Below are 17485 nucleotides of genomic sequence, written 5' to 3' on the forward strand. Positions count from 1 at the left end.
CCGGATAAATATTATCAGCTGTTCCCAACGACTGGTGTGCCTTGCGGCATGAAATCGTTGCATTAATAAATGCTGGAGCTGTTTCATCTCCATCCTGAGATAGCCTACATTGCGTTGCAGTCTCAGTATCGTATCACTATCAAAAACTTAATCACACCTATTACAGGTGTAACATTTTAATTTCATTACGTAATCACTACTTATCGTAGATGTGTTCGTGAAAATCACCGTGGTCGAACGTGCACAGATATTTCAATACCAATAGAACACTAACTTGAATTTTTTCTAAAGGCATGTGTCACTTCTGATTTTGTCGATTTCATTTCCAGGCTGTTTCCGAGCTACACTATTACTTATTTTCCGGCACGAGCAAGAACAGCCAATATTTCGCACTTCGAAAAAGTGAGGGCCACTTATTGGTGACATGTACCAAAAATTTCAACTGTGTAGGTTGCTTATGTGCTCCGAAAACAGTTAGTGAATACTCCTTTTCTCCCAATTTTTATGTGTTATACACGGCATTCAGTTGTTTTCCCCCCGGTATCCTCGGTAAAATATACCAGCACTATGTTTATGTTTATTCGAAGTACGAAGCAATGTCCTGAATTACGAGTGATAAATGTTCATTCTGTGTAGGTTCAGTACAGCCTTTATAGAAAGTTACTCATTGAAGCTTTCCAGGGTGTCAGTACTGCCGCTAATCGAAATGTTTCCCAGACTCCTAAAACAACAGCATGAGATACGGACTTGAAATTCTTTGAAAATAGGAAGAATTTTAAGCGCAATGCGTTGCGAAGCTTTCACTTTCCCGCTTTAAATGCACGTGTTGCAGACTATTACTAAACCCTCGTTTTTCCCTGTGTTTTTGGGCATCATACGAGATTCGTAGTTTGTTTCTCCGGTGTCCTCGGTGAGCTAAATAAAGCATGTTGTTTATACCTGGGGAAAATTAGGAACGTGGTATCGTAATATGTACTCAATGTTCCAAATGGGTGGCTTAAACGAGCCTTTTCCTGTCGAATACATATGCTAGTGGTTCATAGCGTTATTAGTCTGTTTTACGAGCAGTGTAAAACTTAGACACCTGTGCTGGCATAATTACAACTATATGTACAACTGAGGTCAAATTTTGCGAACATAGGAGGACCAATACACCAAGTGTATGTGCGTGGGTAAATGCATGTTGATCCAGTACAGCTTTAAAAAACTAAATTCTATGCAAAAACGAAAGGAGAAGGGGAAACCGAGGGGCTCGACTTTGTTAATCCTAACCACATAAAGCCAACAGACAATGAACCCAAAAAAAGGATCGGGGAAATTAAGTGTGATTGAAATTGGAACGTAGAAAATAATGAAGAAAAGGCAAATGAAAGTGGACGAAAAGATAACTTGTCGTCGGCAGGAGCCGAACCCGCAACCTCCGCATTACGCGTGCGTTGCACTAACAATTGTGCTACGGTGACGGCCATCAATTCGTCCACTAACTTGGGTATTTACGTTTACTAAACCTAGCCCTAGGTGCGTTAACCAGCGCCACTCATAACCATGGTGGGCGGATGTGGAACATTCTTTTTAGCCCGATGGCGTCACGTAACACGTGACCTTGGGAGAGCAGGCACATGGCTAATAAATCCTCGCATGCTACCTAATGACATCAAGGCTGCCAGATTCGAGACCCTCGCACTGAATAAACGAAAGAAGGGGAACTGAGGGGCTCGATTTTCTTAATCATAACCACATAAAGCCAAAAGAGAATGAACCCAATGAAAGCATGGGGGAAGTTAAGTGTGATTGAAATTGGATTGTAGAAAATAAGGGGGAAAAAAAGGAAGTTAAAGTGGACGAAAAGATAACTTGACGCCAGCGGGAGCCGAACCCGCAACCTCCGCATTATGCGTGCGTTAATTGCACTACCAGTTGTGCTAAGGCGACGGCCATCAATTGTCCTCTAACTTGGGTATTTATGTTTACTACATCTACATTTTCTTCATTATTTTCTACATTCCAATTTCAGTCACACTTAAATTTCCCCGATGCTTTCCTTGGGGTCATTGTCTGTTGGCTTTATGTGGTTATGATTAACAAAATCGAGCCCTTCGGTTCCCCTTCTTCTTTCGTTTGTTCATTGCGAGGGTCTCGAAATCTGGCAGCCTTGATGTCATTAGGTAGCATGCGAAGGTTTATTAGCCACGTGCCTGCTCTCCCAAGATCACGTGTTACGTGATGCCATCGGCTAAAAAGGATGTTCCACATCCACCCACCATGGTTCTGAGTGGCGCTGGTTAACACACCTAGGGCTAGATTTAGTAAACATAAATACCCAAGTTAGTCGACGAATTGATGACCGTCGTCGTAGCACAATTGGTAGTGCAACGCACGCGTAATGCGGAGGTTGCGGGTGCGGCTCCCGCCAGCGACAAGTTAGACAGCGGACCCACAGCAATAGGTAACAGTATCCAGCTAAACACTAGCCCAGATCCAACCCTTACGAAGAACATCAACCACAGCAAGTGGTCCAACACCCAGACATCACTGGGTAGTGACCATTTCATTATCAGCTCGGGAATTCCTGCTCACAACCTAGCACAACGATCCAAACGTACGGCTGAAATTGTGGACTGGGACAAATTCCATGTTACCAGAACCACAGCCCCTGAATCAATAGCAGACTTGGACTCATGGCTACATACTTTAACCCAGGACGTGCAAAAGGCTACATCACAGATACCCACCCCACCCGATACAGATGTTGTGGACAGCGGCATATTACATCTATGAGAGGCGCATGCTAGCATACAGAAACGATGGCTCACTAAGCAAACATAACAGATCCCTCAAGCAGAAGATTGCACCACTAATTAAACCAATGAGGCTCACACAGGGCATCTAGCTCAACAGCAATGGGACCAGCTATGTGACCGAATGAGTGGAAATCTACGGCTCACCGATACTTGGACCTTCCTTCGTTGCCTGCTCGATCCTGACCACACAAACACAACTCAAGGAAAGAACGTCCACAGGATCCTGCATAAGCTCCTCATGCAGGACCAAGAACTCAACACCCTAAGGACGCATTACCTCACCACCACAGACAGGACACCCCCAACCGACTACACAGGCCTGGCCAACCTCACATTAGATGAGGACATCTCACCATGGGAAGTCAGGACGGCCATGCACAAACTTCGATCAACATTTATAACTCCAGCGTTGCTGAACAGGACAATGCCATCTGCAAACTGGAGGCTGCCAAGTATGTTCCCCGTTGATCTCAAACCTAATTAGCTTGAATGCTTGTTCCCAGCGTGAAGCAAATAGCTTTACTGAGATTGTCTCCCTTTGTCTGACACCGCTTAATCGGAACTAAAGGCTGGGAGTGACGCTTGAATGCGTCAAGAAAATTTGCCAAAAACCAGCGAGGCTATTGTAGTCCGGGGGCAGTACTCTCGGTCGTTTTATTATGGGGATACAAGCCCCGGCAGAACAGAACGTCGGGCAATTATTGTTTTATTGCGATAGCAATTATATGGAGACTTCAACAGGATTTCTGCCGTCGGCGTCGCCGTCGTTGTCGTCGTCGCCGTGAGGTTCCGTATAGATAAAATCTTCGCCGCGCGCCGTATGCCCGAGCGGAAGTGTGCGGGGACGCGCGCTATCACGGAGAGCGAACGCACTCATCTCCCACGCGCAAGCAAGAAAGCAGGAAGCCAGCACCGGAGGGAGCGGGGGGGGGGGGGGGGGGCACTTCTGCCGACAACCGCGCTCGTCGCTCGTCCGCACCGTCTCTTATCTCCACACGGCTCTGACCTTTATGCGCCGTGCATTCGCCGCTCAGTTTCCGTTGAAGCGATAGACCGCACGTACCTTCGCCCGCTGCGGCGTATGCTTGCTGCCAGCGTTTTGACAGTCGTTGTCTGCAGTCATTCAGTGTGATCTATTCGTGTTTGTGCGCGCTCACACCACGCTACACATGCAATACTGCCCGGATCGGCAGTGCAAGCGCTACAGGTGTGTCCCTTCGCACGCGCTGCCCACGGGAACCGCTTCTCTTCAACACCACCGTTTCACACGCGTCTTCTCGTGGTCATCGAGTCTCTCTTCATGTCGGTCTACTTACGCCGCAGCACACCTGCTTACTTAATCAGCTCATGTTTACTACAATTCATATTGCTACCAAAGCCGCTCACCTTACTTCGTATGACATTGCTGTGTTGCTATCGCATTCATTGCTTCGCCCTTAGGGCGAAACTGTGACATTTCTTTTGCGGTGGTAAACGACGGCCCTAAAATAGCCCAGTGGTGCCAGCTCTAAACAAGATTGTCAGTGCCATTCTGAGGACACATGTTCCGACACTACGTGGTGCTTACACAACGCACATTATGACCTTTGCAATTTGATGCCGTTGAACAAAACAGCGCAACAACTGCTGCATGCACCATATATATGCAAGATGACAAATTTACGTTTAGGGACTGATTACAGGGCATCGATCAAATTGCTTTATTGATTGATCATTGGGTTTAGCGTCATAAAGCAGTACACTTGCAGGTTGTCGTACACTTTAAAATCATTTTCACTATATGGAGTTTATCGACATACGTACAACCCATAGTAATGTCGGGCGCCTCTGCAACGAACGCATCTACAACGAAATGACCTTTATAACGAAGTTATGACTGTGTCCCGGTTCTATTGGGAGCTGTGCGGTGTGCGACCTTTAAAACGAAGTGACCTGTATAACGAATGATTTCGGGGGCCCCAAGCAATTCGTTATAAAGGCGTTCAACTGTGCACCGCTCTTGCTTCATGCCCCCATTGCAACGCAGCTGCCACGGCTGGGAATCCAACCCGCGACTTCGTGCTTACCAGCACACCACAAAAGAAACTGAGCCACGGCGGTTGGCGAAAGAACAATGTAGGTAAACTCTACCTACACTGCTCAGAAATATCTCCATGCATTTGTCCGACATTGGATATAGTGCAGAGAAAGTGTACGCAGAACTTTCCTTCGCAAATTTCGCGCTTAACTGCCCTAGCGATGATTCGCGAGCAAAATTCTTGCATTTTTGCGCAAGTACAATTTTTTCCTGAATTGTTTACAGGCACATTTTAGGTCTTCCTTTACATGAGCAATTAGCATCGATCAGACGCCACTATGAAGCCAGAGAAATGTACGTGGTTTTTCGCATTTCTTCAGAGGCTATATGCACATGTGATTTTGAGCTGGTGCACGTCACGAAGATGAATCTTACGGGAACGGTTCCTTACAGAACATAAAAATGGCCCGCTTTTTTTTTTTTGCCTGCTTTCTCTGCGAGGAGAAATTCACGTTTACTGGTGCAATTTGGACCCACATGAGTTCACATAACATGCGAAAATAAATATACTAGCTGGCAAACGGAGGACTCAAAAGGGTACCCGAGAATATTATAATAGGATCTCCTCTGCCAAGGCGCAATTGCTGAGTGTAAATAACGTGCCATTCACTATTTAGTATACTTTGGCGGCGCCTTTAAGATCGACACCAAAGGAGCAATGGGGACACCAATGTTGGCACCTTGACTTTTCCGTAGTTTGGGCGCTCGCCCAGGCCTACAAGCACAGGGTATGCCAAAATCAAAAAAGACGGCTGACTAATGGAGTAGCACACGAGGAATAAGGATTATAAACAGGGATAAGGTGCCTCAGAAAGGCTGGCCAACGTTTCGATAGCAGGACCTATCTTCGTCAAAGGCGGCCTCGTCATCCTTGGTGGCTTAGTTTTAAAGGGTTAGTGGAGTGACGTCACGTCGATGTCGGCTGTGGCTGGCTGTAAAGGGAGAGACTGAAAAGAAAATGAGCGCTGGCGCTTGACTGGCTAGGCGCGGTTTGTAAGACGAGGGGACAAGAGCGGGAGAGCGAGAAAGCGGCAAAAAAAAAGAAAGAAAGAAAGAAAGAAAAAGAAAGAAAAAAAGATAAATTAAAAAAAAGATAAAAAAAAGAAAAACCTCAGAGGGGGTTGGGGAGCGAGAAGCGAGTGAGCATTCGGAGGTGTCGTGGTCGGCGTGCGTTTGGGGTCCCTGAAGAGCCGGTCAGTGTGCAAGTGACAATACAAGTTGAAAGCATGACTTGAGTAGCGTAGCATCAAGGCATCGGGTAATTTTGTGTTTGACAGGGAGCAGCTTGGTCCGTCAAGGGACGTTAGCCTCACTAGTTCGCCGTAGGCGTCGTCGCGGCGGTATACAGAATTGGCGAGACCCTGTGTGGTCAAGGCGCCGAAAAGGTATCCTGGCGTCTGGGATTTTGGACTGTCTCGGTGTGGATCTTGTGTGGATAAAAAAAGAAAATAGAGATCGCCCTAAGATCCCAAGGACAACGCCTCTTCTTACTACTAAATTCTCAAACGCACTCCCCCAACGTGAACAATATCCTCAGTAAATACCACCCAATTCTCACCAGCAACCAGAAACTTAATAAGATCTTTCCCGACCCGCCCAGAGTAGCCTACAGACGGAACAGTAATTTCAAGGACATTCTTGTACACGCCAAACTAAGGACAAAGACGAAGCCAACATCCGGTCCCTGTGGCCGCTCCAGGTGTTCCACATGCAAACATATTCAATCTACTACTACAGTAAAAAGTACAGCGTCAGATTACATTCACAAGGTAACTTCGAATTTCACCTGCACGTCAAGAAACGTAGTCTACTGTCTAGAATGTGCCGCTTGTAACAAGCAATACATAGGTGAGACTGGACAAGAAATGCACACGAGACTCAACGGCCATTGCGCAGATACAAAACACAATTTACCTAAAGCAGTAGCCAGCCACTTCAATGAGCACGGTCATATATTTGATGAAGCAAGACTCTATATACTACAAACAAATTTTCATTCACCTCGCGAGAGAAAATATACAGAATCATACCTCATACACAAGTTTAAATGCCTGCACCCGACGGGGATGAATTTATCACGTGGCAACTTAGAATCGCTAAAAGCAGTAACACAAACCTTAAATTGTTATACCATTAACAAAGGCGCAAAACAAGTTAAACCTCCAGCTAATCTCGATGCTCAACCTCACCTATTCTTCCATTTCCAGTTCTTCCCTACATCTCCCCTACCACTCAATTTATTATCCTCCTCCATGCTTTTACTCATTGATAAACCATACGAACGCTTTTCCAGGTACACCTGTCCCCTCCGTGTTAATGTTTCAAATTATATTTCTTCCGCTGTCACTCTCCTGTGCCGTTTTTTTTTTCCCCTCAACCTCACCTATTCTTCTATTTCCAGTTCTTCCCTGCATCTCCCCTACCCCTCAATTTATTATCGTCCTCCATGCTTTTACGCATTGATCAACCTTTTCCAGGTACACCTGTCTCCCCCCCATGTTTAAATTTCTAATTCTATTTTTTCTACACTGTCACCCTCCTGTGCCGTTTTTTTTTTTTATCCACACAAGATCCACACCGAGACAGTCCAAAATCCCAGACGCCAGGATACCTTTTCGGCGCCTTGACCACACAGGGTCTCGCCAATTCTGTATACCGCCGCGACGACGCCTACGGCGAACTAGTGAGGCTAACGTCCCTTGACGGACCAAGCTGCTCCCTGTCAACCACAAAATTACCCGATGCCTTGATGCTACGCTACTCAAGTCATGCTTTCAACTCGTATTGTCATAATGAAACTTTTGCGCACACAACACGAAACCACAACGAAGAAGTACACAAGGACTAGCGCAGAGTCAATTCTCACTCGAGCGCTCACTCGCCTCTCGCAGTCAATTCTCACCCGAACGCTCACTCGCCTCTCGCTCCCCCAACCCCCTCTGACGTTATTTCTTTTTCTTCTCTTTTTTTAAATTTTTCTTTTTTTTTCTTTTTCTTTTTTGCCGCTTTCTCGCTCTCCCGCTCTTGTCCCCTCGTCTTAGAAACAGCGCCTAGCCAGTCAAGCGCCAGCGCTCATTTTCTTTTCAGTCTCTCCTTTAACAGCTTCGTATTGTCACTTGCACACTGACCGGCTCTTCAGGGACCCCAAACGCACACCGACCACGACACCTCCGAACGCTCACTCGCCTCTCGCTCCCCCAACCCCCTCTGACGTTATTTCTTTTTCTTCTCTTTTTTTAATTTTTCTTTATTTTTATTTTTCTTTTTTGCCACTTTCTCGCTCTCCCGCTCTTGTCCCCTCATCTTAGAAACAGCGCCTAGCCAGTCAAGCGCCAGCGCTCATTTTCTTTTCAGTCTCTCCTTTAACAGCCAGCCACAGCCGACATCGACGTGACGTCACTCCACTAACCCTTTAAAACTAACCCGCCGAGGATGACGAGGCCGCCTTTGACGAAGATAGGTCCTCCCATCGAAACGTTGGCCAGCCTTTCTGAGGCACCTTATCCCTGTTTATAATCCTTAAGCACAGGGTATGGTATGTCGAGGGTGTACAAGATCGGCCATCACCGACAGCTGATCTTGTACGCAAACCCTATCCTCCCTTGGCAGCCCCTACCCACGGACCACCCTGGTTTCAGCTTGAACCCCCTCGTTGCCACTTGGATGCCTCAAGATCTTGCACCGCCCGCTTCAGTATAATCTCAGTATATGCTCTCCTGAGGCCCAAGTGTTTTGCACACTTGATGTTCTGTGGGACTGAATCCCACAGCAAACGTAAATTCCTTCCCGCAGAAAGAAGCACGAAATAAATAAAAGGCGGTGCTTCCTGGAATGTACTGTAAAGAACCACCTCCCGAATTTGACACATTATAAATGCAGTTTGCTTTACGCATTCTTCGTGTTGTAATGGCAAAGCTTTTTTGTTTTCTTTTTGGTTGTACAAATTGCCAGAAGCCTTTCGTTGCGATATATTCACTCTCATTTTAGTTGAACGGCAGTTTCAGACAAGCTAAAGGTCTCATGCACTACGATAACGTCACTGCCCGACATCATGGATTTCGTGGCATGGGTATATGAAGTTGCAGAAAGAACAGATTGTGTAAGAGCTTCAACAATGGTTTATTTTGAGTGCTGCATGAAAATAGTTATTACAAAGCATCACATTGGGCATGGACAGGACAAAGCATTTGCAGCCAGAATACAGTCCATGAGATAAAGAAAACATGTGACAGGTAATTAAAAGAAAAGAAACTAACCAAACATTGACTAGGATAGAGCAGGACTAAAAAATGAAAATGATAATAAGTTGGTAAGTGCTTCACCAATAAAGTGAAGTGCCAAATAAAAATGAATAAACATGTCTGTGTGCTTTGATAGCGATGGTTTAAGTGACGACCAGGAATTTGTAAATTCAAATACCGTAGTTGTTTTTGCACAGTGCGTGCTACATCATTGAAGCATCCAATAGTCCCAGGCTTCCCAGACGAACGTTACAGATGTTTTGTGAAATTAATATGGAATCAATATCGCTTCTGTAGGATTCATATAAGAGACATCTTTCAAACATGTGGAATTATAGGCCCACATATGGAATCATTTCAGTAAGAATAGCACCAATGTTTGCTAAAGGAGTCTCTCAAGGGGATCAGAAAGAAAAAAAAAAGTATAATGTGTTCATCAGGTCATTATAATGCAGACATCAATGAAGCAAGAAAAGCTGCTGCTGAATACATTCATAGAAAAAATACATGGCTAACAGTAGGCAGTCATCTCCAATCTGCAGTATAGACAGTGTTGAACGTACCAGGTGAACACTTAATACTTATTTCAGACAAACCAAGGCATTACCTAATATTACCACTCTACCTCATATCAAGCACCAAAATGGTCATGTGGAAATGTACCAGAAATGGTCCACTGACCTGGTCAGAACATGTATAGCTCTTGCAACAGATTCTTTGCTATGATGCTATTTTTGCGCTTTCACTTATAGTGACTCGAAACACTGGTCAGAATAATCAATGTACCCAGCCCTAAAGCAAGAGGCAATGATGACCTAATGACAACACATACATTCCGAACTTGCACATTTTGCAACTTATATTACAAAATATTGAACCATAATTATTTCAATAGTCAGACACTTGCATAAGATTTATTTGTGCATCACCGCACACAACCACTGAGCATATTAAAAGCAATAATGGCCACTTTTTTAACTGTGCAAAAAAAAAAAGATTAATTACATTGTGTCTACAAACCAATGTTTGACTATAAATAGGGTGAAATATTTTGGCAATACTAATGTTAATACTGTGCATTCGACTAAGTATACTGAGATGAATGGTTGCATGCATCGACTTGGTTTAGGCCAGAAAAAATGGACGGCATTAAAGCAGCGTGACTGCATTGTGGCAGCTTTGACGACAAGACATTTCCATCACTAGCAGATTATTCTGCATAGTTTTTTGATCGCCAACATGAAAGCCATAAGCACGACATCTCAACAGGCTGCCTCATTTACTGCAGATAAAAACATGCTCTAGACCAGTGACACAAACATTCCAAAGTAGAGCAGTAGAAATTACGGGCACTTAAACATTTTTTTTTACTTTCTGCACAGCTTTATCTTCTCCTACATTTAAATTACAACAAGATTCATTTATAAGGTGATGTGTCAACTGAAAAATAAAGGATGTCAAAATTTTGAAATAAAAGCTCACCACCTAAGCAACACGTCATTAGGAAAATAACATGTAATGACCAGTGTGCATAACAGAAAGTGACATCACATGGGAATCTTTAAATTCGGATCCCGCATGAAAGTACACATCATGCGTGATGTTCGCCCACAAGTTGAAAATTTGGTGTGAGAGATCTGCATCAACAGGAGAATATACACATATTGAATAATAATGCTGGTAGTGTGGACTCGGTATCTTAACAAAACCACACACTGTTCATAGGGTGCGAAAGGAATCAACGCAACCTTTCATGATGACTATGGCAACATGACAAATGATTTCATCTTCCTAGAAATCTATCCCCCCCCCCCCCAAAAAAAAGAAAAATGTGCTTACATTTGACAAAACCATATCACTTACGAAACTAAACAAAATACAGTGTAATATAATGGAGCACCGACATCTTGCTTCTGCATGTGCCTCTGAGAAAAAAGTGGAGCAATTAGAATTAGATGCAATTAAAAAGGAAGGCTGGCTGCACATTATGTGATACATTTAGTATTACGCAAACGAGTATTGGATTATAAAAGAAAGGAAAGGTAAAAGCGAGATGCCTATTCCTACCTGAAAACATGACTGAAAAGATATGCATAAGGACCTTATCCCTAATTGAAAACAAGACCAATGTCATGAATGCAAAGACAGTTCAACGCAAAGCATTGCCGCAATGTCCAATCACAAGCTCTTGACGGAGTCAACACATTCTTCCTCTTCAGTGTGCGTAAACAGCATACTACAGCAGACTTCTGATGTCTGATGAATACCTCTGATGAAATAGAAAATAGGTTTTTTATTGACAACTTTATGGTAACCTTTGCCAGTTACATTTTGATGGATGTAAACAGGAATAAACTCTTACCATTATTTCCAACAGGTGGCAGCAGTAAACTAGACTCATCTTCATAAACAGCTCAAGCAAGTTAGCCTTCAGTGCCAAATTTTTTACCTGCTCTTCCATCTTGCTGAAAAATTACGCATATCTAAACACGTGTTCCCAAGTCAATGGCTTAATTATACATTGGTTTACTTTTCTTACCCTTACTTTGACAGGGTTGATGGAGCTTAACACAAAAAAAAGAAACAGCATATCGAACATTAAACATTGCTGTAGTACTTGTTTGTTCTTATGCTGCTTTAGCTGACACTAATAAATTCAGCACATTTTGGAAATGCACGCTTGCCGTGTTTGCAACAATTGAGTAGGTATTTGTTAATAGCATGCATTCACCGTGTTTGCAACATGTGGTGCACTTAATAGTGCCGACTAAAAGATTGAAAACACAAACAAATACAGCGGCTTAATTTGCTAGCAAATAAAAAGTACAGTCGACTTCCGTTAATTCTACCTTGCAGGCACCAGCGAAATTGATCGAGTTAAACACTTCGAAAAAATGACAAAACTGATCGATTTATTTAGAAGCATTTGCACGAGTCTAATGTGCTTTCTACTTTGTGTTCAAAGTAGAAAATTAATGTAGAAAGGACACTAAAGCTCCTAATCAAAGTAGAAATCTAATGCACACCCAAGTTGCACACCCAAAAACTCGGCAGCGATTTAGTGGTAAATGTAAGAGAAATGCATTAGCATCACGTCACACCTTTTTTGAGCTTCCGGATCCATGATTTAAACCACGTTCGCCTCATTGCAAAGCGTTGTTCCGGAGCTCACTCGACAATATATCACGCACATACTTTTTTCCACTCGCACTCCTATGCTAATGCATTAAAAATGGGCAATGGTCTATTATGTGTCTGGTTTCCGAAGATCAACTTCCCCGCACAAGTTTTTTAAAGTCAGCTTCGCTGCTGTACATTTGTGTTATATGGTAAAGCATACGAATGTCGCAAAGGCGGTTTTGGTCTCGTATCCGATTGCACCACGCTAGATATTTTAAGCCCAATTTTGCTGAAAAAAAAAGGATGCACATTAGAATCCGATAGTAGCGTAAAGACATTGTGAGCTATGGTTATTGCTTGAAAATGTTCCTAGGGCAGGCCGAAAATGGCCGTTTTCGATGGGAGGTGATGTGCGGTCAACGCATTCACTGTCCCCTAGGCTCTATCGAGACATGCTGTCACTAAAGGAGTTGCTATTGGGGTCACCATAGGGGTCAGGCACATGCGTGCTGGCTGATGAAGTTCGAATTCTCCGGGGAAGGTTACTTTTAGGATCAATATAACAAAACTTTGGGCCCATAAAAATGCATGGGCGCCAGCCAGGATCTAAATAACTGAAAAATCGAATTAACCGGAGTCGAATTAACGGAAGTCTAATGTACATCACAAACCAAACTGACACATGAAACATGCTTGGCATGTTTTTAACTGCTAGTGCATGTAACAGGGCAGCATGAAACAATGAATGATGAAAAGGTGGTGGTCAAATGATGGCGTAAAAACAGGTGACGTGTGTAAAGATATTCCGTGCATTTTCTTGGGCATAGCTGCTGCGTTTTCTTCATTTGAACAATCGGAAAAAGTGCAATGTGGGAAAGAAAACTTTACTAGTGCCTTTTGGTCTACTACTGCCGAGACCCAACCTGAACACAATTTAGGCATATTATTTCTATTCTTTAGCTGATTTCTTTATTATAGCATGTTCTGTCTTCCAAGAACCTTCCGAGTTTTAACATTTCACGTCTGCTAAATTACACCATTGGAAGAATGCCACATGTCTGCAAGCTAACCTTAATGGCAGCTCTACATGAAATGACTCAACATTTCAAGTAATAGAAGGTAACAGTTGCTACACTCATGAGAGTTTCAACAATGCCAGTCCTAAACAGTCAGTGTCCACACATCCATAGAAAGAGCAGTTCAATAATTTATAAAACCATTTGCATTTGCAATGTCAAAAACATCAGGCAAAAGAATGTTTCGGAAGTTTAACAGATTTGGAGATTCCTTTTCCCTTCTTCATTTTGTCCAAAAAAGACCAGTTTCAATACCAGCAATAATAACAAGAAAACTGCATAGCAATTTATTCCAAACAGATTGCATTCCACAGTAAACACCTGTTTGTGTACTTTTATACAAAAGTATTACACAACACAAACACACAAAGCAACACGTAGGAAGCAAAGATTAATACACAACAGTATTGACGGCATTTGACAATCCTTTGGAATATTCAAAATATTTCAAAAGACAACCTCGCAGTCACAACGTGCAACTGCATGACTTTGATTACCATGAACCATGATTACCTATCATGAAGTATCAATTATTCAGTACATTTGATCAGAAAGCTAGAAGCATGTAATTGAAGAAGTGAATTACCTGGCTCACATCACTTGTGATAATTATCAATAATGGCTAGCCTTTCACTAGAACACTTTGCGCAATACACATTACAAAACAACACCTTCCTTGCAAAACAAGCAGTACGACACACTTCACAATCACTCTGTGATATAAATCATACTCCGGAAGTAGTACTTTTGCTTAATAAACCTATAGAACATTATCAGCAGAACAAAAAGGCTTAGAAAACCGTATCCGAAACTCAAAATGCTACAATGTATGCTGTATTATTCTCATCGATAAATATCTTTTTGCCAGAGAACTGGCTTCAATACGTCTAGGAAATACAAAAAGCAAAAGTTGCCGAGCAAGTGACGCAGCAGGCAACCCACACTCCTGCAAACTCTGTGCCACCCATCATAAACACACAGTTCCAACTAAGATGACAGGTGCAACTTTCCTGCCCACTTGCAGCTCACTCGCAAAAAACAATTTCTGCATCTCGACACATTTTGATAACCGCAAGGCATCTTCTTACCTAACAAAATCACAGTGCACAGTCACGAAAAGGTGACAGTTTTGCATGTCGCCGAGAGGTCTGGCAAAATAAACTCAGCCACTTCCGTCCGCCATACTCGTCGCATCGCTAGGATTTCACAAGCACAATGTCCTTCCCGTCTTGCACAAGCGCCCGCACTCAGCACCGTCATCTCAAACGTCAAACCCTTTCAAACGCAGAAAACCTAGCACTGCAGAAAGCTAGCAGTGCGGCGACCACACACAAAACATCACAAAAGGCAATGCAACACCGTCCACACATCGTCTATCACCGCAACTTGGTGAACAGAGAAGGCTGCCAAAACCGAGAGCCCACAGCTCCCCTTATCACAGCAAGATTCAATACGAACTTCCCATCTTTCACGGCGTACTGGTCTCGGTTCGAGTAAGTAAGGCATATGCTGCAGACTTATATGCAAAACTGATTCCTCTCCATAGGCTTTCTCATCAAACTAGAGTGAGTAAACGAATTACCAAGGCAGTGGTCTTCGATGGAAAGTTAATATCACTGCAGCAGCTACGGTAAACTTTTAGACGTTTGCCAATCTTTTTTTTCCCAAATGCAAAACAGTGTTTGCACTACAGATAAAGAAAAAGCCAGTGAGAAATGCTGAACCACCAAACTCATTTTGAGCAACTAACCACACAATTGCCAAAAGAAACTATCTCATCATGGATAGAACTATTCTAAGATGTGCCGCGGTTTGCAGAAAGGTGACCCTCCTAAGCCAACCTCGTCCTATTCACGTGGTGTTTTCATGCCTGCTATTATAATGAAGTTGTTGTAAGCTCGAAACTTTAAGACACTCGAGAGAACATCTGGGTTCCTGTTAGCGGCGACCTTGTACAACCTTCCGTGCCCCCAAAATTGTGGCGAAAGTGCAGGCAATGCTTGGCAGCGCCATTTGGCCAGAACAGCTAAGAAAGCCAGAGCTAGAAAGGGCAGCACTTTCGGAAGCAGCCGACGGAGGCCTCGGTCATCGTGTCTCGCTGCGACCTCGCAAACGCCAGGAAAATTTGCTCCAGCGTGGTGTCGCTGACAATGTAGTCTTCGAACGAGAGCTCCTGCTTGAGCGACTCCAAGGTCTCAAAGAGCTGGCTCCACTTCAGGCCGGTGTCGGTGACGTGGAAGTGAAGCAAGGCCTAGAGAGGAAATGGGGAACACAACCATCAAAATTTACACTGTAAGGATACCAAATTTACTCTATTACAAGCAAAGATTGATAAACATGAATATAAGAAGTTGTCTGATATGACGAAGTAAATTTAAAATTTGGCTAGCCATACTTTGTATTCCACTGCTGTAACAAAGCCAAATATGCAAGATCTTGAATAACATTGGTTATTGCGATGAGAGTATTTGTTCGCTGGTTGCTCAAAATACCATGTTATTATGCATACAGTCTACTTCATTAATTCAATCCCGGCCAGAGGTCCAAGCTGGCGTCCATGCATTTATTTATATGGGCCCAAACTTTCGTTATTTAAATTCTAAAATTGGCCTTTGCCAAAATAATTTAAGTTTGACCAGTCAGCACGCACGCACCTGAACCCTTTGCTGACCCCAATAACGACCCCTGTAGTGGCAGTGTCGGTCTCGGCAGAGCTGAGGGAACAGTGAATGCATTGAACATGCATCATCTCTCGTTCAAAACGCCTATTTTCGGCCCGCCCTAGGACGATTTTCAAGCAATAACCGCAGCTCACAATGTTTGACTACAGTAATTACTTGATTCTAACACATGCATTTCTTGAAAGAAGATTGGGCCGAAAATTGTCTGCGCAGTGCAATTGGACACAAACCTGAACCGCCTTTGCAACGTTCGCCTGCTCTGCCACATAACATAAATGTATTGCAGCAAAGCTGACATAAAAAGAAACCTTGTGGCAAAGTTGACTTTAAGAAACCGGCTGCCATTGTGCAACAGTTTTTCTTGCTAAAAAATCGGGCGCGTTAGATTTCGACCTTGTTAGGTGCTTTCTTATAATTTATGCGTTAGTTCACTACTTCGCACACATAGAAAGTGGGCGCGCGTTTGATTCAGAGGCGTGATGGAATCGAGCAAATACTGCCATATGAAACAGCAGTGTGTTTTGGTGTTTTTTCTGCATCTTATTTATTTCGACTCGCCGGATAATTCAATTAATTTTGTCCATCACGTCCAGGTCATTTTAACAAAAGCCGACTGTATAATGTTCAATAAGGCTTCGGCTGGGCTAGTTGGTACGACATCTTTGTGTTTACTGCGCTGTACTACTCACACCAATGACAAAATAAATGAAACGCAAACACATATGCGCAATGTGAGCACAGGCATGTGCATATTGTTACGTGTGGAAGGACACCGACGAAAGAGGCTCTTTACAGGCTATTTACACTGAAGCCAGACAGCCAGGCCCACAATCGCTCGCACCGAGAGCACAGACACACTTCATCGTATTTCGCGCGGGCCGGGCACAAAATGCACATCACGGTGACGGAGGTCGTAGCGTTGTTTCTGTTTTTCTTGAGACACTTGCAGACGAGCACGCGCAAGTTGGCGAGCATGGTCAGCACGGGCGATTGCATCACGGGCATAATCGCTAGTTGAAGCTGTGGGGAACGGAAGCACAGTGTCTAGTGGTAGCGTCGGTTCTCGGCCATACAAGAGGTAAAACGGGGAAAAGCCAGCAGTTTTGAGACGGGAAGAGTTGTATGCAAAGGTAATGTAACGTAGAGCCAGGTCCCAGTCACGGTGGTCGGCGGAAACGTACTTCGATAGCATGTCTGTAAGCGTGCGGTTCAGACGCTCAGTGAGGCCATTCGTTTGTGGGTGGTAGGAGGTGGTAATTTTGTGCTGTATTGAGCAGGCACGCATGATGTCGTCAATGACTTTGGACAAGAACGTACGGCCACGGTCGGTGAGCATTTGACGCGGAGCACCATGCCTCAGGTTAGCGGTCCCCGTCCTCACCATGGAACTCCGAAGTGGTCGGTACGTCGAGCTTGTCACCATGCCCCCCGGTGACGAGACCGCCTCTGCAACGGCTTCGGCTCGCCCGACTACGCCTATCGTCACGGT

The 17485-nt window shown here is 43.9% G+C and overlaps 1 protein-coding gene across 1 annotated transcript in view; it reads right to left on the minus strand.

Moving 5' to 3' along the window:
- Positions 1-8973: 8973 nt before the first annotated feature.
- Positions 8974-17485, minus strand: part of LOC119464607 (phospholipid-transporting ATPase ABCA1-like) — a 112527-nt gene continuing 104015 nt past the window's right edge. The window contains 1 exon segment of the mRNA XM_049655996.1: positions 8974-15566. Coding sequence (XP_049511953.1) covers positions 15357-15566 — 210 coding nt within the window. The 3' untranslated portion in view covers positions 8974-15356.

This window comes from Dermacentor silvarum, chromosome 9 (genome assembly GCF_013339745.2).
Source record: "Dermacentor silvarum isolate Dsil-2018 chromosome 9, BIME_Dsil_1.4, whole genome shotgun sequence".
NCBI classification, from domain to species: Eukaryota; Metazoa; Arthropoda; class Arachnida; order Ixodida; family Ixodidae; genus Dermacentor; species Dermacentor silvarum.